Here is a 25,301-nt window from a genome sequence, read left to right as displayed (position 1 = left end):
CCCCCGTAGGAAATGAACCCACAACCCTGGCGTTGCAAACGCCATGCTCTACCAACTGAGCTACATCCCTGCCGGCCATTCCCTCCCCTACCCTGGGCCAATTGTGCGCCGCCCCATGGGTCTCCCGGTCGCGGCCGGCTACGACAGAGCCTGGATTCGAACCAGGATCTCTAGTGGCACAGCTAGCACTGCGATGCAGTGCCTTAGACCACTGCGCCACTCGGGAGTCTTGCTGTGGGGGTGCTTTGCTGCAGGAGGGACTGGTGCACTTCACAAAATAAATGACATCATGAGGAAGGAAAAGTATGTGGATATATTGAAGCAACATCTCAAGACATCAGTCAGGAAGTTAAAGCTTGGTCATTGTCCATTTGGGTCTTCCAAATGGACAATGACCCCAAGCATACTTCCAAAGTTGTGGCAAAATGGCTTAAGGACAACAAAGTCAAGGTATTGGAGTGGCCATCACAAAGCCCTGACCTCAATCCTATAGGAAATGTGTGGGCAGAACTGAAAAAGCGTGTGCGAGCAAGGAGGCCTACAAAACTGACTCAGTTACACCAGCTCTGTCAGGAGGAATTTTGGCGGTTTTGGAGCAGTGGCTTCTTCCTTGCTGAGCGGCCATTCAGGTTATGTCGATATAGGACTTGTTTTACTGTGGATATAGATACTTTTGCTGTTGTTCTGGGATTGATTTGTACTTTTCGCACCAAAGTACGTTCATCTCTAGGAGACAGAACGCGTCTCCTTCCTGAGCGGTATGACGGCTGCGTGGTCCCATGGTGTTTATACTTGCTTACTATTGTGTGCACAGATGAACGTGGTACCTTCAGGTGTTTGGAAATTGCTCCCAAGGATGAACCAGACGTGTGGAGGTCTACACTTTTTTTCTGAGGTCTTGGCTGATTTCTTTTCATTTTCCCATGATGTCAAGCAAAAAGGCACTGAGTTTGAAGGTAGGCCTTGAAATACATCCACAGGTACACCTCCAATTGACTCAAATGATGTCAATTAGCCTATCAGAAGCTTCTAAAGCCATGACATAATTTTCTGGAATTTTCCAAGCTGTTTAAAAGCACAGTCAACTTAGTGTATGTAAACTTCTGACCCACTGGAATTGTGATACAGTGAATAATAAGTGAAATAATCTGTCTGTAAACAATTGTTGGAAAAATTACTTGTGTCATGCACAAAGTAGATGTCCTAACCGACTTGCCAAAACTATAGTTTGTTAACAAGAAATGTGTGGAGTGGTTGAAAAACAAGTTTTAATGATTCCAACCTAAGTGTATGTAAACTTCCGACTTCAACTGTATGTCTGTCAACGTGTTATGGCGTTAAAGTGAATGTTATTACATCAGGAATGCAATTATGTCATTAAGACCTGCAAAACATTATCCACTAATTTCAGAGTGTGTTTGGTGTGTGTGTGTATGTATGTATGTATATACCTGTATGTTGGTGTGTGTGTGTGTGTGTGTGTATGCACGTGTGTGTATAGGTGTGTGTTTGTGTACCTGTTTCGCCTCCTCCCCCAGGCTGTCCCACATGGAGGCCACGATCTTGGACACGTCCCCGAAGGTGGCGTTGGGGTTGGCGCCCTTGATGGCCGCCTGGGTGTCCCTGAAGAAGAGGGCGTAGGCCGACACAGGCTTGTTCGGCTCGTTGGGGTCCTTTTTCTTCTTCTTCTTCTGTGGTTTGGGTTTGGGCTTCGTCATCTCCGAGGAGGGCCGCTTCTCGCCCGTCATCTGGAAGAAGATAAAAAATAAAATAAACGTTATTAATTTGTCTCTCGTCTTTCTGTTTGGAGACTGAACTTTGTAGTTCCTTACAAGAAGACGACTGCTCACTCACAGAGAATGTACTGTATGACACAGGTAAGAGATGTGGTAAACTTCAACTGTTCCCTTTTGACAGTGCTCTCCACAATGGTAGGCTATCAGACTTGGTGTGATGTCACTTGTGTCTGCCATTATGTGCATACACCTCTCTACTACATGAGGAGATCAACAGAACACAGTGACAAGACGCTCCCCACTCCTCTCACTTCACACCTCCTTCCATTGGTAACGTTTCACTGCCTCACGTAGACAAATGATCATGGTCAGTGTGCCAACTCATCCACATCTATGCCCAGCAGACAGCTCAAACAAGCTTGCATCCCCAACATCAAGAGATGAGTTGCCAGTCAAGTGTAAGAATAAGTATGACTTACCTCTTATCTTCTCACTAGGTTAATAGACAATAATGTGTATGAACTTTTGCAGCGAAAAACAAAATAAAACTAATTTAGACTTTAATGAAAGTGTGCATTTTCATCGTAATGACCGTTTGATTGAATCCATTCCAAGTTATTGAGACATCCACAGTCAAAATGCAAACAACTCCCCTTTTCAACAATGATTTGCAGTGCAGTATTCGGTTTCATTTAGAATTCTCAGTAAAGAAACATTCAATGTAATAAGCTAAACCTGTTCACATCAAACACAGAATGTTGTATTTATATGTAGAACATGTATTTACAGTATGATACTATTAATACTCTCTTGTTTTGAATTGTACTCTATGAACAGAAACTGAGATTCAATCTCTCAAGTCTAATATAACACTACCATTATCTATTCCAATTGAAGCTGTTTTTCTTCAGCAATACCTCGTTTACATTGTCAAAAATTATTTATCAAAACAACACAAACACATTTCTTCCCGTACTAGGTAAAAATGTACATTTCTCACCTAACATTCCTGACGACACTCTTCTTAAAGAGTTTCATTTAGATAATAGATTCCAACTTTTGTGCAATGGAGCAAAATGTATTAAAAATCACCTTTGTTTCTACTAGCTTTGATGTGGATGTTGAATACATTGGAGGCTAATGGAATTACATACTGATAGGGGAGAAATTGTAATCTGGGTTTTTTCATACATGAACAGTCTTGCACAGCGGGGAGCTTGTATGGTGGAGAAAAAATTGTGTTTCAGAAAATGTGCTGGTCTAACGTTGTATCGCTGTATGCTTGTGTACAGATGCTGATAAATATGCAACAACACTATAGAAACCCCCGGATTCAATTATACATTCATATTCATATTTTATAATCCCCCAGGTAAATGGAAAACAAATCCAGTGAGAGCCCTGATTGTTGAGTCATTTCTGTATGCTTTGTTGTATGGATTTACATAAATTAAATAATGTCACTTATTGAGTATGTATTCCTGTGTCCTTGTTTCAAATGAAAGAGCTGTGAGGGATTGAGGCACACATATACTCCCTCAAGCTTTGCTGTCCTTTTCAACATGTTTACCCCACAGCTGAGAAACACATCTATTGATAGGTGTGTAGAGTTCTAGAAGACTACAATACACGATGTAGAACACTTCTGCTTCAAGTCATTTGGTTTGGAACTACAGTATGTTGCCTCAAGTTCTGTCTCCCACATCTTATAGCAACGTCTTACAGACGAACACAGAGGAAAACATCCAAATGCATCCCTGTTGCCATTGCTGCAATATAAAGAATGGAACACAGCTTCTGTAAATCATTATGGATACGGCCCAGAGAACAACAATAACACCAGTTATGTGAACATACATAAAGCAGTATAATCAACAAGGGAATTTGAAAAAAATGATCCACAACATAACTGGAAAGGGAGTAAGAAGTTCTTTCTCCATCTCCTTTCTTGATGTGACAATTAACAATGTGCAATTAAGGAGATGACATGGTGATAACGGATTCTCAGCAAATCCCACATTACGGGGACATTTCAATTGAAATAATTTAGACAGCAAAACAATTAGAACAAAAAGGGAAAATAAAAAGCTACATTGCTTTCAGTTTGAACTAGGATTCGAAGCCAATCTAAAAAATACCAGATGATCCCTAATTACCTATGAGATTGGAGATATGTCTGTGCTCATAAATATACTACCGCGCTTAAAACCCCACAAAGTCGCTTGTTGAATAATTGCCATACATTCACTGTCATTCTGCCATACATACACAAATTAAACAACGTGACAGCAAGTCACACAACCCTGTCTGAAAGAAAATATAGTTATAGGTTAACGACAATTTGACAATTTTCCTTCCACCTTGCAACACCCAACACCAACAAGAGCAACACCCTGACTTTCCCTAGGTTCAGCGAAATCAAAGAAGCATTGCCACATCAGTACCTTATGGTGGGAATCGGTTTCCTCTTCCTGTGTGGAGCTCGAGGGAGAGGGTGTGGCTGATTTACTTCCGGGAGGTGAGGGAGAACCATGGGTAAGTGCACTCCGGCCAACCTGAGAGTTCAGTTGGGACAGTGCACTCATGGAGTGATGGGACAGTATCCTAGGTGACATGTTTATCAGATGGGGGTTGTGACGGCTGAGGTCATAATGTGAACCGTCGTGGCGAGTCATCTCCTGGATCTGGGTGAGAGAAGAAGACCAGCTTTACTACTTTAACTTTATCAATTGTACATTCCCAATTTACCAAAAAAACTTGAAGCCTGCATTAATGAGGGCAAACGGTAGGTAGGAGATCAAAGAAAGTGAGTGTGCCGTTCCGGGTTCACTGGTCCCACTGTTCTCCTCAGGACTGGTCGGAAGTCAACGTATCTAGATTTTCCCACTCTCCTCAGTCATGACTGAGACACACACCATATACGTTCCTGCACTAAACTGCACTTTTCTGCCCATTTTTATCTTGATTACGCTTTTGAGGCAAGATTTGATGTGTTGAATATCAAGTCCAGTCCTGTGGTGCAAATGACCTTGAACAACATACAGTATCATTAATCACACCAACAATCAAAGACTATCTGTTCCTTTATCTTACTTGTGAATTCATTAAAAAATATAGTTTTTTTATGGAGATCTGCACTGCCACCCTTGGACTTAAGTCAACACCCTCTGATGTCCCTGCCTGGAATTTACGATCCAAACCAATTAATCACATAACCATTTTCAAAGTGAGGTGGGAGGCGTCTTGCCACTGTAGAACATCATTAGGATCATTTGGGACAAGCAGGTGGCAACATGGCCAACGTTTACTCAATTTTCCACTGAGTACCAGGATGGTTCAGAGCACAAGCTGTGCTTATAGAATAATAGCCTATAGACTACAATTACTCTGGTTTGTCATTCAAGTAGAAAAAACGCTGCTTCCAAGTTCATTGTTGGTAGTTGACCCATTAAAGGAGGATACACGCTTTCAACTGATTAATGAGTCCTTAGTAGTCTAACAGATCTTCTGAAATAAAATTAATTCAAAATCTATCAGGACGTACACCAGCCAAAGCAGGCGTTAATGCAATCATAATTGGGGAATGTTTGTCAATTTACAGCTCCGAAATTGATCAACTAGCATTTATAAGCCCTGTAAACATTCATGAGTTAAATAACACATTACACATTAGTGCCGTGCTAAAAATATCTAATTGCAGGGGCCCTAGCATATGAGATCTAGATAAACACAAGTAGAGCCTCTGAGATGAAGGGTCTGCAGTGCTGTAATTATAATTGGCCTCAGTAGGCTGCTGAGAATAAAATGTACTGGTAATGTAATGTTGTACAGACTCTCGGCTTTGAAAACCCCCAAAATATTTACAGGACGTAAGATTTTTTTTGTTTGCCTCAACAGCAGCTAACAAAAAGCTGCCTGAACAAAGACATTCCTTTTGCTTTTCAAATAACCATGCTCTAACCTCACCCCATCCAAAACACAACCTTGCAACCTCAAATCATAATTCAAACCACCATCACTCCACTTCTCAAACAGCTTTAGCTAAAAAAGAGAAAGAAAGAAAAAAATCCATTATTTTTCCATTTTTGGTGGAGCTGCTCTTTAAGGGTCTCCACAAACCAAGAAGCGTTGAAAAACCAATGAATCAAACACGAATGGCCTATTATAACTACAGCAGACCTATTTCCATAGCAACAGCCTCTTGGCGAAATCGTCACCCTTTAATCTGAGCACACTTATGTTTCATATAAACAAACGAAATAGACCTGCGGAACAGAAAAGTAGCAGAGTGGCAAGGTACAGGGGTCCTCTGTAGTTTCCTATTGGGAGCTATCTGTTTTAATAGAACTGTGGAGGAGTTCTTGGGACAAAAGGAATTACCCATTTAATTCTTATTGTTAGAGGAGGAAGATGGAGAAGCCATAGCGGACTACTATCAATCATTTTCTCTTTCAACCAAAACATGAATAATTCATAATATTTGTTTGGAATCCAGTATAGACACATTCTGCCACTATTCATATTCTAACTGGTTCTTCATAGCATTTGCTTAAATTCTAGTTCCTTTTCCATTAAAGCTGAGTACTCAAATGTAAAATATGAGGCATAAAAGCCAGATGTTGATCAGTTGATCAATCACTTGAAAAGCAGGATATTGTAATATTTCTACATGTCAGGAGCTTCAGGCTGTGAATTTATTCAACATTTTAACTTTTAAAATAGCTAATTTCCAAAATATCCTCTCATCTCTTCATATATTGCAAATAAATGGTGTCTCTTTGTGAGAAATGGGTTGAATGAATGTACCAAGGTTAATACACCTTGCACTGGGTTCAGATGGTGTGTGCAAACACTGTATCGACTGTATTCCCTTGTGCAATCACCATGCCAACACAAGAAAATAGCAATTAAGGAAGCAAAAGGTACACTGAGAAGTAAACAGCAGAAGCATTGTGTCAATTGAAACTAAGGGTAAACATATACAACATACACTGTAGTTTATTTTGCATGTGATCAATTCAAAGAAATTTAATTTGGTCCTCTAAAAATTAAGGAACAGTAGTACATGGCGCGTCTGGTAACTACACTGAACAAAAATATAAACGCAACAATTTCAAAGATTTTACTGAGTTACAGTTCATATAAGGAAATCAGTCAATTGAAATACATTCATTAGGCCCTAATCTATGGATGTCACATGACTGGGAATACAGATATGCATCTGTTGGTCACAGATACCTTTAAAAAAAAAAAAGTGATGCGTGGAACAGAAAACCAGTCAGTATCTGGTGTGACCACCATTTGCCTCATGCAGCGCGACACATTTCCTTCACATAGAGTTGATCAGGCTGTTGATTGTGGGCTGTGGGAAGTTGCTGGATATTGGCGGGAACTGGAACACACTTTCGAACACGTTGATCCAGAGCATCCCAAACATGCTCAATGGGTTTCATGTCTGGTGAGTATGCAGGCCATAGAAGAACTGGGACATTTTCAGCTTCCAGGAATTGTGTACAGATCCTGGCGACATGGGGCCATGCATTACCATGCTGAAACATGAGGTGATGGCAGCGGATGAATGGCATGACAATGGGCCTCAGGATCTCGCCACGGTATCTCTGTGCATTCAAATTGCCATCGATAGAATGCAATTGTATTCGTTGTCAAATTAAATCAAATGAAATAAAATGTTATTTGTCACATACACATGTTTAGCAGATGTTATTGCGGGTGTAGCGAAATGCTTGTGCTTCTAGCTCCGACAGTGCAGTAATACAAGTAACAAGTAATATCTAACAATTTCACAACATATACCCAATACACACAAATCTAAGTAAGGAATGGAATTTAAGAATATATATATATATATATATATATATATATATATATATATATATATGGACAAGCAATGACAGAGCGGCATGGACTAAGAATAGTGGCTAGAATATTATAGAATATAGTATATACATATGAGATGAATAATGCAAGATATGTAAACATTATTAAAGTGACTAGTGTTCCACCTCTTGAAGTGGCCAGTGATTTCAATAGGCACCAGCAGCCTCTAATGTGCTAGTGATGGCTATTTAACAGTCTGATGGCCTTGAGATAGAAGCTGTTTTTCATTCTCTCGGTCCCGGCTTTGATGCACTTGTACTGACCTTGCCTTCTGGATGATAACGGGGTGAACAGGCAGTGGCTCGGGTGATGATCTTTTTGGCCTTCCTGTGACATTGGGTGCTGTCCGTAGCTTATGCCTGCCCATACCATAACCCCACTGCCACCATGTGGCACTCTGTTCACAACGTTGACATCAGCAAACCGTTTGCCCACACAACGCCATACACACTGTCTGCCATCTGCCCGGTACAGTTGAAACCGGGATTCATCCGTGAAGAGCACACTTCTCCAGCGTCCCAGTGGCCATCGAAGGTGAGCATTTCCCCACTGAAGTCGGTTATGCCGCTGAATTGCAGTCAGGTCAAGACCCTGGTGAGGATGACGAGCACACAGATAAAATTCCCTGAGACGGTTTTTCTGACAGTTTGTGCAGAAATTCTTCGGTTGTGCAAACCCGCAGTTTCATCAGCTGTCCGGGTGGCTGGCCTCAGACGATCCCGCAGGTGAAGAAGCCGGATGTGGAGGTCCTGGGCTGGCGTGATTACACGTGGTCTGCGGTTGTGAGGCTGGTTGGACATACTGCCAAATTCTCTAAAACAATGTTGGAGGCGGCTTATGGTAGAGAAATTAACATTCAATTATCAGACAACAGCTCTGGAGGACATTCCTGCAGTCAGCATGCCAATTGCACGCTCCCTCAAAACATGAGACATTTGTGGCGTTGTGTTGTGTGACAAAACTGCACATTTTAGAGTGGCCTTTTATTGTCCCCAGCACAAGGTGCACCTGTTTAATGATCATGCTGTTTAATCAGCTTCTTGATATACCACACCTGTCAGGTGGATGGATTATCTTGGCAAAGGAGAAATGCTCACTAACAGGGATGTAAACAAATTTGTGTAAAACATTTGAGAGAAATAAGCTTTTTGTGCGCATCGAACATTTCTGGGATATTTTCTGGGATTTCATGAACCATGGGACCAACACTTTACATGTTGCGTTTATGTTTTTGTTCAGTATGGTATTACCTTTCCAACAAACATGTACATTTCACACCATTACGATATGAACACCATAATGCAAGATCCTCTATACACTACTTGTAGAAACCCTATCCATGCAATGCATCACGATTACAAGTCACATAATTACACTCCCAACTGTTGTCTAACCAAATCGTTATCGTAAAGGCGCTTTTATTAAATGTTTTTGAGTGTTTTCTGTTTGCCCTTTCAGAGACTCAGAGAGAGAAAAAAGTCAGTCACCCTGAGCTAAATGAAGCAGGTGGGTGACGGCTGTACAAACATTATGAAAGAATCTCACAAAGGTTGACGGTTGCCATAGGTACTGTATGCTAATTCGTAAATGGTATCATCTCTGTACGTGGGGGTGGGGGGTGGGGGGGGGGGGGGGGGGGACTACTGTCTGGGTAACAGGCTATATTTGTCCATTACTGTCTGACTCGCTCCCCCCCAGGACAGACAGACAGACAGACAACATGTTCTCTTTATTCTAATAGGGCAATGATGATGCAACGGGCGATGATATAATAAATGAGCCATCTCCATTGTCAAAGGGTGCACTTTTCTGAGATTTTCACTTTATTGTTTTACACTTCTGGATGTAGAAGTCACACAAACACATGTAAATGTGCACACACACACACACACACACACACACACGTACAGTATACATACACACACACACTACACACACACACTACACACACACACACACACACACTCGGCTGGGAGACAGTTGGATATTGCATTTTTAACATCCAGAATGAACACCCAGCTGACCCTAACTGTGATGCAAGGCAAGCAGGACAAAACTTCGGGGTGAATCTGTTCCCCTCTCCCCCGCTGTTGTTATGGTTGCCATGTTTGTATTCACATCCTGTACATCATAGTGAAATGGGAGTCAAATAACAACAGCTTTCCAATTATGACGGGACATCAGAAAGCTATGATCCTCTAGCCTTACCTTTGAAATGGTTTCATCGCAGCTTAGATTGGCTGCACCGTGTGATTTAGCAGAGGCGATCTGACCAGCAACTGTGATGTCACAGTGAAGGAGATTAGAGAGCTAGAGCTTCCCAGAGAGAGACAGTATGGAGTGGATACTTCTTGCTTTTGTCCTAAGAATGAATTCATATCATTCAAATCATCTCCATATCTGTAATTATATTTAGGACCCAATAACTAGAGAGCTAAAGCTACACAGATAACACTATGGATATATAATACATGCCATCCAATACATATTTGACATATGGGTGGCCCCAGGAATCAAACCCACTGACCTGGCGTTACGAGCGCTATTCTCTACCAACTGAGCTACAAAGGACAACTTTTAGGACCCAATGCTATACAAGGTTTCAGGGCTCTAGCTTCGTAAAATAACATTGACTGGACCACCACTATGCATGGACTATTTGCTCGTTGTAGTATTGGAAGGGTAGTAGAATTGCAGTAGGCGTGTCCATACATAGCATTGCCAGTAGGCGTGTCCATACATAGCATTGCCAGTAGGCGTGTCCATACATAGCATTGCCAGTAGGCGTGGCCATACATTGCCAGTAGGCGTGTCCATACATAGCATTGCCAGTAGGCGTGGCCATACATAGCATTGCCAGTAGGCGTGTCCATACATAGCATTGCCAGTAGGCGTGGCCATACATAGCATTGCCAGTAGGCGTGGCCATACATAGCATTGCCAGTAGGCGTGGCCATACATAGCATTGCCAGTAGGCGTGTCCATACATAGCATTGCCAGTAGGCGTGGCCATACATAGCATTGCCAGTAGGCGTGGCCATACATAGCATTGCCAGTAGGCGTGGCCATACATAGCATTGCCAGTAGGCGTGGCCATACATAGCATTGCCAGTAGGCGTGGCCAAACATAGCATTGCCAGTAGGCGTGGCCATACATAGCATTGCCAGTAGGCGTGGCCATACTTAGCATTGTCATGTCAAGCAGAGAAACAGCATGAGCCAAGTGGAAGATGGTCTCAATGGCTCCCTTTGGCTGAAGAGAGTATTTTCACACAATGTACAAACGCAGTGTGATTGAATAGCGCCCCTACTTTACTGCCCAGGCTAACCAAGCCTTCAATCCCCCTGTTCACACCCTCCCTGATTGGAGCAAATTTGTTTGAGAGTGATGGCTCACTGACTCAGGTTCACAATTGTTCTTGTAAAATCACTGAGCGTTTAATTGAAACAAATTACTATAATAATAGAACATTATCTCTGCAGGCACCCAGCCGTGGCAGCTTTAATTAGGGCTGCGTTCGAGACTGATACATCAAAAGCAACAGTAAACACCCCTTAGGTAGTACGGGAGCCAGCCAGCCAGCTATCGGGCCCTCATAATCGCCTACTGCCCGGCCCTCATACTGCTTCCCACCCGGCCCTCATATTGCCTACCACCCGGCCCTCATACTGCCTGCCATCCAGCTCTCATACTGCCTACCACCCAGCCCTCAAAGAAAACTCCTTATTCGCCCTAGGGGGCAAAGTGCTAACAGCACTCTTCTTCCCTCCCTCCTCGCTCCCCCCTCCCTCACTCATTTCTCTCTCTCCCTCTCTCCCTCTCTCCCTCTCTCCCTCTCTCCCTCTCTCCCTCTCTCCCTCCCTCCCTCCCTCCCTCCCTCCCTCCCTCCCTCCTCCTCCTCCTCCTCTCCCTCCCTCCCTCCCTCCCTCCCTCCCTCCCTCCTTCCCTCCTTCCCCTCCTCCTTTCCCTCCCTCCGTCCCTCCCTCCTCACTCCCTCCCTCAATTTCTGAACCCCATCAAGCTTCCATCTACCTGGGAGGTTCATTTATAAAAGGCCAGGAGTACTAATAAGATTTAGAAATCATACGCTGCTTAAAGACTCAAAGCAGAAAAGGCAAACCGCCTGCTGCTGGTTCTTTAGGCTTCTGAGCGTCATCAGAGGGATGCAAAGTAATAAAGTATGATAGGCAGACGATGCCTTGGATGCTCACAAAGGGAAAAGACAGGCAAGGCTTGTGATAATGGCAGTAATTAAAGTATTCCATGTATTGGAACATTGGATCCAGGGGCTATTTGGAATATGAAGCGGACAATTCCCAAGGTAGGTTATCATTCTAGACAGAAAATGAGCATTCTGTGTGAAAGGAACTCTAATACGGTAGCTCTTTGTTAATGAATTCAGTCATTCCAAATTAGCTGTAAATACAACATCGAATTCATAGCATTTACAGTGGGGAGAACAAGTATTTGATACACTGCCGATTTTGCAGGTTTTCCTACTTACAAAGCATGTAGAGGTCTGTAATTTTTATCATAGGTACACTTCAACTGTGAGAGACGGAATCTAAAATGCAGAAAATCACATTGTATGATTTTTAAGTAATTAATTTGCATTTTATTGCATGACATAAGTATTTGATACATCAGAAAAGCAGAACTTAATATTTGGTACAGAAACCTTTGTTTGCAATTACAGAGATCATACGTTTCCTGTAGGTCTTGACCAGGTTTGCACACACTGCAGCAGGGATTTTGGCCCACTCCTCCATACAGACCTTCTCCAGATCCTTCAGGTTTCGGGGCTGTCGCTGGGCAATACGGACTTTCAGCTCCCTCCAAAGATTTTCTATTGGGTTCAGGTCTGGAGACTGGCTAGGCCACTCCAGGACCTTGAGATGCTTCTTACGGAGCCACTCCTTAGTTGCCCTGGCTGTGTGTTTCAGGTCGTTGTCATGCTGGAAGATCCAGCCACGACCCATCTTCAATGCACTTACTGAGGGAAGGAGGTTGTTGGCCAAGATCTCGCGATACATGGCCCCTTCCATCCTCCCCTCAATACGGTGCAGTTGTCCTGTCCCCTTTGCAGAAAAGCATTCCCAAAGAATGATTTTTCCACCTCCATGCTTCACGGTTGGGATGGTGTTCTTGGGGTTGTACTCATCCTTCTTCTTCCTCCAAACACGGCGAGTGGAGTTTAGACCAAAAAACTCTATTTTTGTCTCATCAGACCACATGACCTTCTCCCATTTCTCCTCTGGATCATCCAGATGGTCATTGGCAAACTTCAGACGGGCCTGGACATGCGCTGGCTTGAGCAGGGGGACCTTGCGTGCACTGCAGGATTTTAATCCATGACGGCGTAGTGTGTTACTAATGGTTTTCTTTGAGACTGTGGTCCCAGCTCTCTTCAGGTCATTGACCAGGTCCTGTCGTGTAGTTCTGGGCTGATCCCTCACCTTCCTCATGATCATTGATGCCCCACGAGGTGAGATCTTGCATAGAGCCCCAGACCGAGGGTGATTGACCGTCATCTTGAACTTCTTCCATTTTCTAATAATTGCGCCAACAGTTGTTGCCTTCTCACCAAGCTGCTTGCCTATTGTCCTGTAGCCCATCCCAGCCTTGTGCAGGTCTATAATTTTAACCCTGATGTCCTTACACAGAGCTCTGGTCTTGGCCATTGTGGAGAGGTTGGAGTCTGTTTGATTGAGTCTGTGGACAGGTGTCTTTTATACAGGTAACGAGTTCAAACAGGTGCAGTTAATACAGGTAATGAGTGGAGAACAGGAGGGCTTCTTAAAGAAAAACTAACAGGTCTGTGAGAGCCGGAATTCTTACTGGTTGGTAGGTGATCAAATACTTATGTCATGCAATAACATGCAAATTAATTACTTAAAAATCATACAATGTGATTTTCTGGATTTTTGTTTTAGATTCCGTCTCTCACAGTTAAAGTGTACCTATGATAAAAATTACAGACCTCTACATGCTTTGTAAGTAGGAAAACCTGCAAAATCGGCAGTGTATCAAATACTTGTTCTCCCCACTGTACATGGCAAAGTTCACCTGTATTTACTAAGCAACAACCAAGCAAACAACTTCCGATCACTCCAACTGGATGCTAATCAAAGATGAACATACTGTACTTCGTTCACTCCCTTTGGCTGAGAAATGACAAACGCTCCTCAAATGAGCAGTATCAGAAAATAATTCAACGTAGCTGTAATGTCTCACGATGACATTGAAAAGAAAGCATGCGGAATTCAGTTCCAATGTGTCCACACATTGCAAGTGTCCCTTTTATATTTCTGTCAATGTACATCACTGAGTGTCAAGGTTCTGGGGAGAGATTTTAAAAGACCATGTGAATGTTTTTCAGTTGGGAGCTGTACAGTGTACACTAACCTGGCACTCGATATGGAGGCATGGAATTAGCCTTGAGTTGAGAGCAGGTGAGTTTCTCTCATCAGCACTGATTTAAACACACCTGAGCCACCCTGAGTAGGACTCTAAGCCACTAAGTCTCTCCTTTGAAGATATGCTGAGACAGAGTCACTAATAAGGCAATGATAGGTGCAAGCACATTTCCCAAGCTTGGTTGCACTACAACAGCAATGTGCCGTTGAATAGAATAGGAACAAATTGGAGTGCTTCCGGTACCATAAAAAAGAGGGTTGATATTCTATCACATATGACTGAATAGTGACTACTAACCACCAACTACCTTGAAAATGGTGATTTGCAGATGTGAAATGTCGTGGTGTCCCCTATGTGTTTTCCTCATTATTGGTCAGCGGCCCCCTTTTCTCTGTCTCAAAGCACCTCATCACATGACTGTCTCCCACCTTCACGAAGGGAGAGCATCTGAGCAAATGTCTTGTCTGACATGCCAGGAGCTGCAGGTACACATGCTACTGACAGTAAGACAGAGCCTGTGTCCCAAATGGCACCAAATTCGCTACGTGGCGCACCGTGCACTAGTGCCATGGGGCTCTGGTCGAAAGTAGTGCATGTAGGGAATAGGGTGTGATTTGGGACGCAGATCTGAGCAGCTCTGCTTCTTCTAATGAGAGCCCCAACTACAGTCAAATACGTCCCCTACCCCCTTTCTCTCCTCGTACACACACACTGTTTTCACACAGGGGGGAGGGAGTCACAGCAACAATTAAGTTAACCAGGAGGTGATTTGCGAGAGTGTTAAGTCCTCACACACTGTCTTCACATGTTGTTGACAGCAGCCTTCTTCACCTACTGCAACTGTAGACCTCCAAAGAGCCAGCTGTAGAAATACCATACCGATGAGACTGTATGTCTGAACAGGCTCATCTGACAGTGCAATGTCAATGGTATAGCTGAGATAGTGTCACCATTTTGGATCTGCCCACTATTACAGTTGCAAATCCTATTAGCCAAAGTAGTACTATACACTGGAGGGGACATTAGTCAGTGGGGGAAGCTGCGATCATGTGGGATCTTCTCCAATAGCCACCAGGGGTGAATATTCCTCCAAATAAAACAGAATGAGCTGATGGATAGTGAAGATATGGCACCGAGCAATATGGACATGATTTCATGGGATGATAAGCTGCAGCAGGGACCTGTGGCTGAATGTAATATGAAATATGAAATCCTTTATCTATGTAACTGCGTCACAGGACTCGGCCATCTTCTGCTGCAGCTGAGTTTTCCCAGCTAGCACATAACGTTCTGAGAACCATATGTTTCTTAGAGCTTGGTGAGAGTGTGGTTGTTCTATGGCTATTTATTTGCATACAAGCTTCCCACAACTTTCTGGGAATGGTGCAGGATAGTTGCTTGGCTTTGGAACATTCTCAGCACATTTAAGGAACTTGACAAAAAAAACATTTTTTTCTTGGTATTCATTACTTTAACAGAATGCTTCCTAAAAGTTCAAACATGGTTACATTTAATTTTAACGTTTCCTACAGGTTTCCTCATGGCTCTATTTAAAGTCATGTTCTCAAGTTGTTCAGAGAACGTCAAGAAAACGTTCCATAAAACCACAAGATAACATAAGTAACGTTCCGAGAATGTTCTAAGAACATTATTTAAAAACATATACATTCCGTTCTCAGCATAAAGAAAACTCTCTCTATCCTTTATTTTCTTAAGTGTGTTCTGGTGTGTTGGCCACACCCACTAATTGGCCACACCTGATCTTAATGAGTTCTTGTTTCCTTTGAAATGTGGTCTGTTTGAATAGACTAAAATGAAAAGCTTTGTATGTGTAAAAAGACGTGGCAAGTTTGCTCCATTCTGGTGGCGCAGTGGACTAATTGCATGGAAAGAAAAACAGAAAAGAATAGGTTCAAATCTCACTGATGCCGTTAATACCTATGGAAATGAATTTCCATGTGTCCTATCTGCAATTGGAGTTCCAAAAAAGTTAACCCAAAATAAGTTTGCTGTTTTATTAAAACATTCAGTGAAAGTTTCAAAAACCTCCAGATAACCTATAATTTCCGTTCTCAGAACGTTAATAAAACCTCCCAGGAAACTTTCAGGCAACCATTAGTAAAACGTTCTCAGAACCTCCCTGCAACCTAAAAAATGAACATAGCCAAAACAGGCAAAATGTTCACATCTGTTCTTAGAACATTTAAAAAACGTTCAGTTTTACCGGTCAGGAAACATAGCTTCATTCCCAGAACCAATGGGAAACCAAAAACATACATTCCCACAACTTCCAAGGAACCAAATTTGCTAACTGGGTTGTTTGGTGTCCTCGTTGACTGCATCCCAAATGACACCCTATTCCCTATTTAGTGCACTACTTTTGACCAGGGCCCACAGGGTGCACTGTATAGGGAATAGGGTGCAATTTATCACACATTGTTTATTTTTTCACCCAATGAGGCTTTAATGCCTCCCAAATGGGCAACTCGGGTGATGGGCATAAACATGATGATATGTCAACACTATATCTAGCTGTAGTTAGGAATTGAAAGCTTTCTATGAGTTCTCATAATTTGTTTGGAGATGTGTTTTCACTTCCACTCTGTTGCATTGACCTTTTCTGACCACACTGATATGATACAGTGAAATGAGTGGGCTGTAGGTAGGCACTCAGACCACAGACGATGAAACAACCAATGGAAAAGTAATTGCAATTAATCAATGAAAACAATCGATTAATTGAAATCAACCTATTGAATTTTTTTTTATTATGTATGAACACTCTTACGTGTCTGTAATGCAATGGATCTGGCTCGTTTTATAACACGGTAATACAGTACATGCAACCCTACACTATTTTCGAGGGTGTGCATGATTAAGAGTATATTGACGCACCCGTGCGTCAGTCTAAGTAACATAATAACAAAATCCCCATCAAAATCCATCAGTTTAAGCTAGAGATGGGCTGTCTCAATCCACCGCATCCGCCTATGTCGGCCTTCCTCATCTGTGGTGGAAGGTGGGCAAGCTACAGCGGTGTTTTGTCAGATCAAGAGACGAAAAATCGGTCTTCTCACGAAAACTTCTGTAGCATCTGAATGGTTTGGCCTAGAAACTAATATGATGGTGTTCTCCGTTTTGCTCTACGACCCCCACAACCCCAATGGGACTCGTCTGAAGTCGGTACCGCCGATGTGCCAACTTCTGTCTGTAGCGTCCGAACCGCTTGGGCTACAAACTTATACGACCCCATTATGGAAAAGGGAGATTCTCACGAACACCATCATGGGACTCGTCTGAAGGTAACCCGGTACCGGTTGAAACAATTAATGGAAGTATGGTTTGTGCCAACAAAAGAAGGGGTTAAATATGTGTCCAAAAAAATTGAATACTTCCTGAGCTTCCTTATGTCTCCTAGATATGGGTCAGACACTTCAAAACCTTATTCCTTATGATCATTTTTTTGCCATTTATGAATGTGCTATTCAATGCGATTTTATGGGCTGTAGTAGTAAAGGCCAAATTCAATATTTTATCCCTATATACAGTGAGGGAAAAAAGTATTTGATCCCCTGCTGATTGTGTACGTTTGCACACTGAAAAAGAAATGATCAGTCTCTAATTTTAATGGTAGGTTTATTTGAACAGTGAGAGACAGAATAACAACAAAAAGATCCAGAAAGACGCATGTCAAAAATGTTATAAATTGATTTGCATTTTAATGAGGGAAATAAGTATTTGACCCCCTCTCAATCAGAAAGATTTCTGGCTCCCAGGTGTCTTTTATACAGGTAACAAGCTGAGATTAGGAGCACACTCTTAAAGGGAGTGCTCCTAATCTCAGCTTGTTACCTGTATAAAAGACACCTGTCCACAGAAGCAATCAATCAATCAGATTCCAAACTCTCCACCATGGCCAAGACCAAAGAGCTCTCCAAAGATGTCAGGAACAAGATTGTAGACCTACACAAGGCTGGAATGGGCTACAAGACCATTGCCAAGAAGCTTGGTGAGAAGGTGACAACAGTTGGTGCGATTATTCGCAAATGGACGAAACACAAAATAACTGTCAATCTCCCTCGGCCTGGGGCTCCATGCAAGATCTCACCTCGTGGAGTTGCAATGATCATGAGAACAGTGAGGAATCATCCCAGAACTAGTCACCAAGAAAACAATTGGTAACACACTACGCGGTGAAGGACTGAAATCCTGCAGCGCCCGCAAGGTCCCCTGCTCAAGAAAGCACATATACAGGGCCATCTGAAGTTTGCCAATTAACATCTGAATGATTCAGAGGAGAACTGGGTGAAAGTGTTGTGGTCAGATAAGACAAAAATTGAGCTCTTTGGCATCATCTCAGCTCGCCGTGTTTGGAGGAGGAGGAATGCTGCCTATGACCCCAAGAACACCATCCCCACCGTCAAACATGGAGGTGGAAACATTATGCTTTGGGGGTGTTTTCTGCTAAGGGGACAGGACAACTTCACCGCATCAAAAGGGACGATGGACGGGGCCATGTACCGTCAAATCTTGGGTGAGAACCTCCTTCCCTCAGCCAGGGCATTGAAAATGGGTCGTGGATGGGTATTCCAGCATGACAATGACCCAAAACACACGGCCAAGGCAACAAAGGAGTGGCTCAAGAAGAAGCACATTAAGGTTATGGAGTGGCCTAGCCAGTCTCCAGACCTTAACCCCATAGAAAATCTGTGGAGGGAGCTGAAGGTTCGAGTTGCCAAACGTCAGCCTCGAAACCTTAATGACTTGGAGAAGATCTGCAAAGAGGAGTGGAACAAAATCCCTCCTGAGATGTGTGCAAACTTGGTGGCCAACTACAAGAAACGTCTGACCTCTGTGATTGCCAAAGGGTTTTGCCACCAAGTACTAAGTCATGTTTTGCAGAGGGGTCAAATACTTATTTCCCTCATTAAAATTCAAATCAATTTATAACATTTTTGACATGCGTTTTTCTGGATTTTTTTGTTGTTATTCTGTCTCTCACTGTTCAAATAAACATAACATTAAAATGATAGACTGATCATTTCTTTGTCAGTGTGCAAACGTACAAAATCAGCAGGGGATCAAATACTTTTTTCCCTCACTGTATATATACTTACAGGGGTCCTATTATTCAAATCAAATAGTTAAATGATCCATGGTATGACCATCTTAAAACAATTCCAAATGTTAGCTTAGTAGAACCCCACCCCCTAAGGCTTAGACTTTAGAGGTTAAGAAAATAAAATGTATTCCATACCTTATCCCTTGATTAGCTTAATTAATCCTAAAGTTAATTGACTTGATCAGAAATAAGAAAGATATTTGTTCTAGCTGTCTAGCAGCAATGAATGTCCTCTTTGACATAATGAAATTGGAAATAACTTTCTATTTCGCTCAAATATTTCTTCATAATATACAACTACAGTTCATATCACATTGCCGGAGAAATAAGGCACCTTTTCCCAGGAGATGATAAAATAATTGAATTTTTCCTTATCGGTCATCTATTTTTCCAGCAGAATGCTATTACTTGACTGCCGGCGGTTGCTTAGCAACAGGAAATATTAATAGGACTTTTTATTAGCCAAGCTTTACCAGTGGAGTACTAAAATGAGGAAGTGGAAAACGTGTTACATAAATCTTTAGACCTTTCAGGGTTTGCACAAGTCTCTGTTTGTCCAATGATTTATTACGGCGATGCTTCATTTATGGAAAAGGGCCTGTGAAATACGAAAACGGAACATTAGCCTGAAGGACTATTTGAAAATAAATAATCGCAAAAGGTGAAAAGAAAAGCTGTTTAAAAAGCAGGCCTCTCTCTCTCTCTCTCTCTCTCTCTCTCTCTCTCTCTCTCTCTCTCTCTCTCTCTCTCTCTCTCTCTCTCTCTCTCTCTCTCTCTCTCTCTCTCTCTCTCTCTCTCTCTCTCTCTCTCTCTCTCTCTCTCTCTCTCTCTCTCTCTCTCTCTCTCTCTCTCTCTCTCTCTTTCGCTCAGGTTTCAAAGGGCTATCAAACACAAACGTGTTTTCTCCCATTTGTTTTGGAGGCATTGATCATCTATCTGAGTCTATTGGAAGATTTCATACAATATATAAGATACATCCTATATCATGCTTGTTGAACTGTGATAAAAAAACTAAACTAAAGAAACTGATCTATCTTTTCCCTAGAGACGCTACAATCACTGAGAATGAAGGTCTTGATTGAGAAATGGGTTTTATACCGTTAGCCCATAAAGTATTCTATTTGAATAAAGAGGGTAGAATAATGTAGCATCCTTTAGCAGAAAACCTATAGTAGCCTAGTAAAACCTGGTAAACATGATAGAAGTTGACGGAAATCTAAAACCTAACCTTATGGTACTATGGACTTCTTAACAGAAATACACTGCTCAAAAAAATAAAGGGAACACTAAAATAACACATCCTAGATCTGAATGAATGAAATAATCTTATTAAATACTGTTTTCTTTATATAGTTGAATGTGCTGACAACAAAATCACACAAAAATTATCAATGGAAATCAAATTTATCAACCCATGGAGGTCTGGATTTGGAGTCACCCTCAAAATTAAAGTGGAAAACCACACTACAGGCTGATCCAACTTTGATGTAATGTCCTTAAAACAAGTCAAAATGAGGCTCAGTAGTGTGTGTGGCCTCCACGTGCCTGTATGACCTCCCTACAACGCCTGGGCATGCTCCTGATGAGGTGGCGGATGGTCTCCTGAGGGATCTCCTCCAGACCTGGACTAAAGCATCCGCCAACTCCTGGACAGTCTGTGGTGCAACGTGGCGTTGGTGGATGGAGCGAGACATGATGTCCCAGATGTGCTCAATTGGATTCAGGTCTGGGGAACGGGCAGTCCATAGCATCAATGCCTTCCTCTTGCAGGAACTGCTGACACACTCCAGCCACATGAGGTCTAGCATTGTCTTGCATTAGGAGGAACCCAGGGCCAACCGCACCAGCATATGGTCTCACAAGGGTCTGAGGATCTCATCTCGGTACCTAATGGCAGTCAGGCTACCTCTGGCGAGCACATGGAGGGCTGTGCGGCCCCCCAAAGAAATGCCACCCCACACCATGACTGACCCACCGCCAAACCGGTCATGCTGGAGGATGTTGCAGGCAGCAGAACGTTCTCCACGGCATCTCCAGACTCTGTCACGTCTGTCACATGCTCAGTGTGAACCTGCTTTCATCTGTGAAGAGCACAGGGCGCCAGTGGCGAATTTGCCAATCTTGGTGCTCTCTGGCAAATGCCAAACGTCCTGCACGGTGTTGGGCTGTAAGCACAACCCCCACCTGTGGACGTCGGGCCCTCATACCACCCTCATGGAGTCTGTTTCTGACCGTTTGCGCAGACACATGCACATTTGTGGCCTGCTGGAGGTCATTTTGCAGGGCTCTGGCAGTGCTCCTCCTGCTCCTCCTTGCACAAAGGTGGAGGTAGCAGTCCTGCTGCTGGGTTGTTGCCCTTCTACGGCCTCCTCCACGTCTCCTGATGTACTGGCCTGTCTCCTGGTAGCGCCTCCATGCTCTGGACACTATGCTGACAGACACAGCAAACCTTCTTGCCACAGCTCGCATTGATGTGCCATCCTGGATGAGCTGCACTACCTGAGCCACTTGTGTGGGTTGTAGACTCCGTCTCATGCTACCACCGCCAGCATTCAAAAGTGACCAAAACATCAGCCAGGAAGCATAGGAACTGAGAAGTGATCTGTGGTCACCACCTGCAAAACCAGTCCTTTATTGGGGGTGTCTTGCTAATTGCCTATAATTTCCACCTGTTGTCTATTCCATTTGCACAACAGCATGTGAAATGTATTGTCAATCAGTGTTGCTTCCTAAGTGGACAGTTTGATTTCACAGAAGTGTGATTGACTTGGAGTTACATTGTGTTGTTTAAGTGTAACCTTTATTTTTTTGAGCAGTGTATATTGTTGACATAAACTAATGCTTGTTACCTTTTTAGACACTTTAGACATCTTTTTCTTTACCACAAGCATCAATGATTTGCAATTCATCAATTCATGAGTTACATTCAATTAAAGAGTTCAATAAAAGTAGATTGGGTAAGAAATAATCTTGCCTTGAAAAATTATAAATTTGATCAAACCTAATTTGAAACTACAATAGCAAAATCAATGTACGGCAAGTAGCCATGGTCTATTTGTTATTTTAACAAAGCACATAATAAAAGTCAAATGCATTATCCATTTGCTAATCTACCTTGCGTCATCTCTCCACATTGGTGGGCAATGTGCAAATCTAGTTAAATTACTGAAAGCTGGCATTAGGGAGAACACATTAAGATGCACCTCTAGTATATTTTCCTTAAATCATTAGCCTTGTCTGTGACAAGTTAAGTTGACATTGTGGCTCATCTTTCATTCACGCACACTTAGCGAACACCTGCCGTAAGCACCAGAGACCGAAAACCCATCAAGCTGCCACCTTTAACATGACAACCGGGTCAATATTAATTCCATTCAATTAATCCTCGGAATAATAGTCAGGAGATTAAAGGATTGTTAATTCGATCTTGCATTTAAAACGTTGGAACAAAAGCCCATATAAAGCTGCAAGCTGAATATGAGAATCCTTGGTGTCTACCTCTTTATAATATCGTTAATGAACTTCCATGACAATGGGGGTCAACTAATTGGCCTCACTCACTGTCCTCATGCATCCTGTAACAGGGTACATGAGCATAGTTTCAAGTTTTAATGTCATGTGCACACGTGCACAAGTACAGTGAAACACATTTCTTGCGAGCCATAAACATTTTACTTTTGACATTTTAGTCATTTAGCAGACCCTCTTATCCAGAGCGACTTACAGTTAGTGAGTGCATACATTTTTCATACATTTTTCATATAACGATGCATTAATCAATCAATAAACACACAATAAATGCAATTAAGAAATAAGAATCATTAGCATTTTAGTATAACAACATGCTAATAGCGCTAATACCTTGATATTAAAATGAAAGCTAATAACAAAATCCCTTGGTTGATCTATGCATTTATCAATAAACTATTTAATATGAACACTTTAATGTTGACAATGATGATGACTAACATATACATAAATGCAGGGCATGAATAAGATACCCAGTCAAAGATTAATGATTCAAGTTGTAGTACTGTTTGTGTTTAGGATGACAGCAATTTCAGGATGAAAGACGGATGTACATACTGTGTTCAGAAAGAACGCTTTCTAGAAAAAGAGTTACAGCATTTTTCCTGATCAGGTCACATGATCAGGAAAAACTCAGGGCACTATCATATGCAGTATTTCTTGAAATATCCAGGTAACACAGACCAGTAGTAGACTGGCTAGGTAACACAGACCAGCAGTAGACTGGCTAGGTAACACAGACCAGCAGTAGACTGGCTAGGTAACACAGACCAGCAGTAGACTGGCTAGGTAACACAGACCAGCAGTAGACTGGCTAGGTAACACAGACCAGCAGTAGACTGGTTAGGTAACACAGACCAGCAGTAGACTGGCTAGGTAACACAGACCAGCAGTAGACTGGCTAGGTAACACAGACCAGCAGTAGACTGGCTAGGTAACACAGACCAGCAGTAGACTGGCTAGGTAACACAGACCAGCAGTAGACTGGCTAGGTAACACAGACCAGCAGTAGACTGGCTAGGTAACACAGACCAGCAGTAGACTGGCTAGGTAACACAGACCAGCAGTAGGCTGGCTAGGTAACACAGACCAGCAGTAGACTGGCTAGGTAACACAGACCAGCAGTAGACTGGCTAGGTAACACAGACCAGCAGTAGACTGGCTAGGTAACACAGACCAGCAGTAGACTGGCTAGGTAACACAGACCAGCAGTAGACTGGCTAGGTAACACAGACCAGCAGTAGACTGGCTAGGTAACACAGACCAGCAGTAGACTGGCTAGGTAACACAGACCAGCAGTAGGCTGGCTAGGTAACACAGACCAGCAGTAGACTGGCTAGGTAACACAGACCAGCAGTAGACTGGCTAGGTAACACAGACCAGCAGTAGGCCTAATAAACTGGAATACAACTAGCACTCTGGTTGTTAACAGATAAAGGGCACCTCAGCAGCAAATGCACAAGCCAATGAAGACATGGCACAATAAACAATTGTGGGACCCACTATTTAATCCTAGTCCAGAAACCCTCCACCACCGGCCGATGGGTATCTCCCTAAGCTGTATGGATAAGATCAGTGCAACCTGAGCGTGGATATTAAATGTCTAATCTGTTTTGGAACTTATGGAAGATGCTATGACAGTTAGCACATTAACAGAGAGAGTGGAGGGCTTGCCAAGTGCATATGAGCATCAGAGAAAATGCTCTCTGAAAGATATCGGGTTCGTCCAGGAGGGGCTCGGTACTGCAACAACATAACCATCAGTTTAGGCCCTTATGAATTGAAAATGCCTCTCAATGAAATGAGGGAAATACAGTCAATGACGTGTTTCAGACCTAAGAGTTGGGGGAAGAACTACAACAGCATAGTTAGTACCTATGCAGATGAGAGGGAGCATTTTATTGTCTCGCAGCACTCTGTGTTTTTAAGTGTGTTTGGGTAAGCGGCTGAGCAGAGTTTTGAAAAGAAGCACAAACCCTAAGAAATAAGTTTGTGGAGAAGAGGTGTCGGTGTATAGGGATGATGTTGTGGCGCAGTGGTCTAAGGGGTGCTAGCTGTGCCACTAGAGATCCTGGTTCGAATCCAGGCTCTGTCATAGCCGGCCGCGACCGGGAGACCCATGGGGTGGCGCACAATTGGCCCTGGGTAGGGGAGGGAATGGCCGGCAGGGATGTAGCTCAGTTGGTAGAGCATGGCATTTGCAACGCCAGGGTTGTGGGTTCAATTCCCACGGGGGGTATGAAAAAAAATAAAAATAATGTATGCTCTGGATAAGAGCGTCTACTAAAATGTAAAGCTGTACAGTAGGTATGCATCCACAGCTAGCATTAGCATTTAGCACACAGGGAGGTCTGGGAGTGTTCAGAAAGAAGAGGCTATCAGCTTTAGCTGACAAGTGGATGTTCCCACTCTTGTTAGATTTGAGCTAATATTATTAGCTTTTAGCTTATTAGCTTTTCAAGTTCAAGTTCAAGTTTGTTTACTTGTCATATACACATGATATACATGGTGCACACAGTGCAACGAAATGCTTACTTGCAGGTTCATCACTAGCTAACAAAACCATTGATTTCAGATAATACATGCTAATTCACACCAA

The 25,301-nt window shown here is 42.7% G+C and overlaps 1 protein-coding gene across 1 annotated transcript in view; it reads right to left on the bottom strand.

Moving 5' to 3' along the window:
• Positions 1-1,517: 1,517 nt before the first annotated feature.
• Positions 1,518-25,301, bottom strand: part of LOC311121646 (TOX high mobility group box family member 2-like) — a gene marked incomplete at both ends in the record, with an annotated part of 35,431 nt that continues 11,647 nt past the window's right edge. Inside the window, 2 exons of the mRNA XM_084196107.1 lie at positions 1,518-1,748; positions 4,181-4,420. Coding sequence (XP_084052233.1) covers positions 1,518-1,748; positions 4,181-4,420 — 471 coding nt within the window. The remainder of the gene's footprint in view (positions 1,749-4,180; positions 4,421-25,301) is intronic.

The sequence above is a fragment of the Coregonus lavaretus genome, assembly GCF_964263955.1.
Source record: "Coregonus lavaretus genome assembly, contig: HAP1_SCAFFOLD_4063, whole genome shotgun sequence".
Lineage (NCBI taxonomy): Eukaryota > Metazoa > Chordata > Actinopteri > Salmoniformes > Salmonidae > Coregonus > Coregonus lavaretus.
The sequence above is the reverse complement of the archived record's forward strand: the minus strand, read 5'-3'. Positions and strand labels throughout refer to the sequence as shown.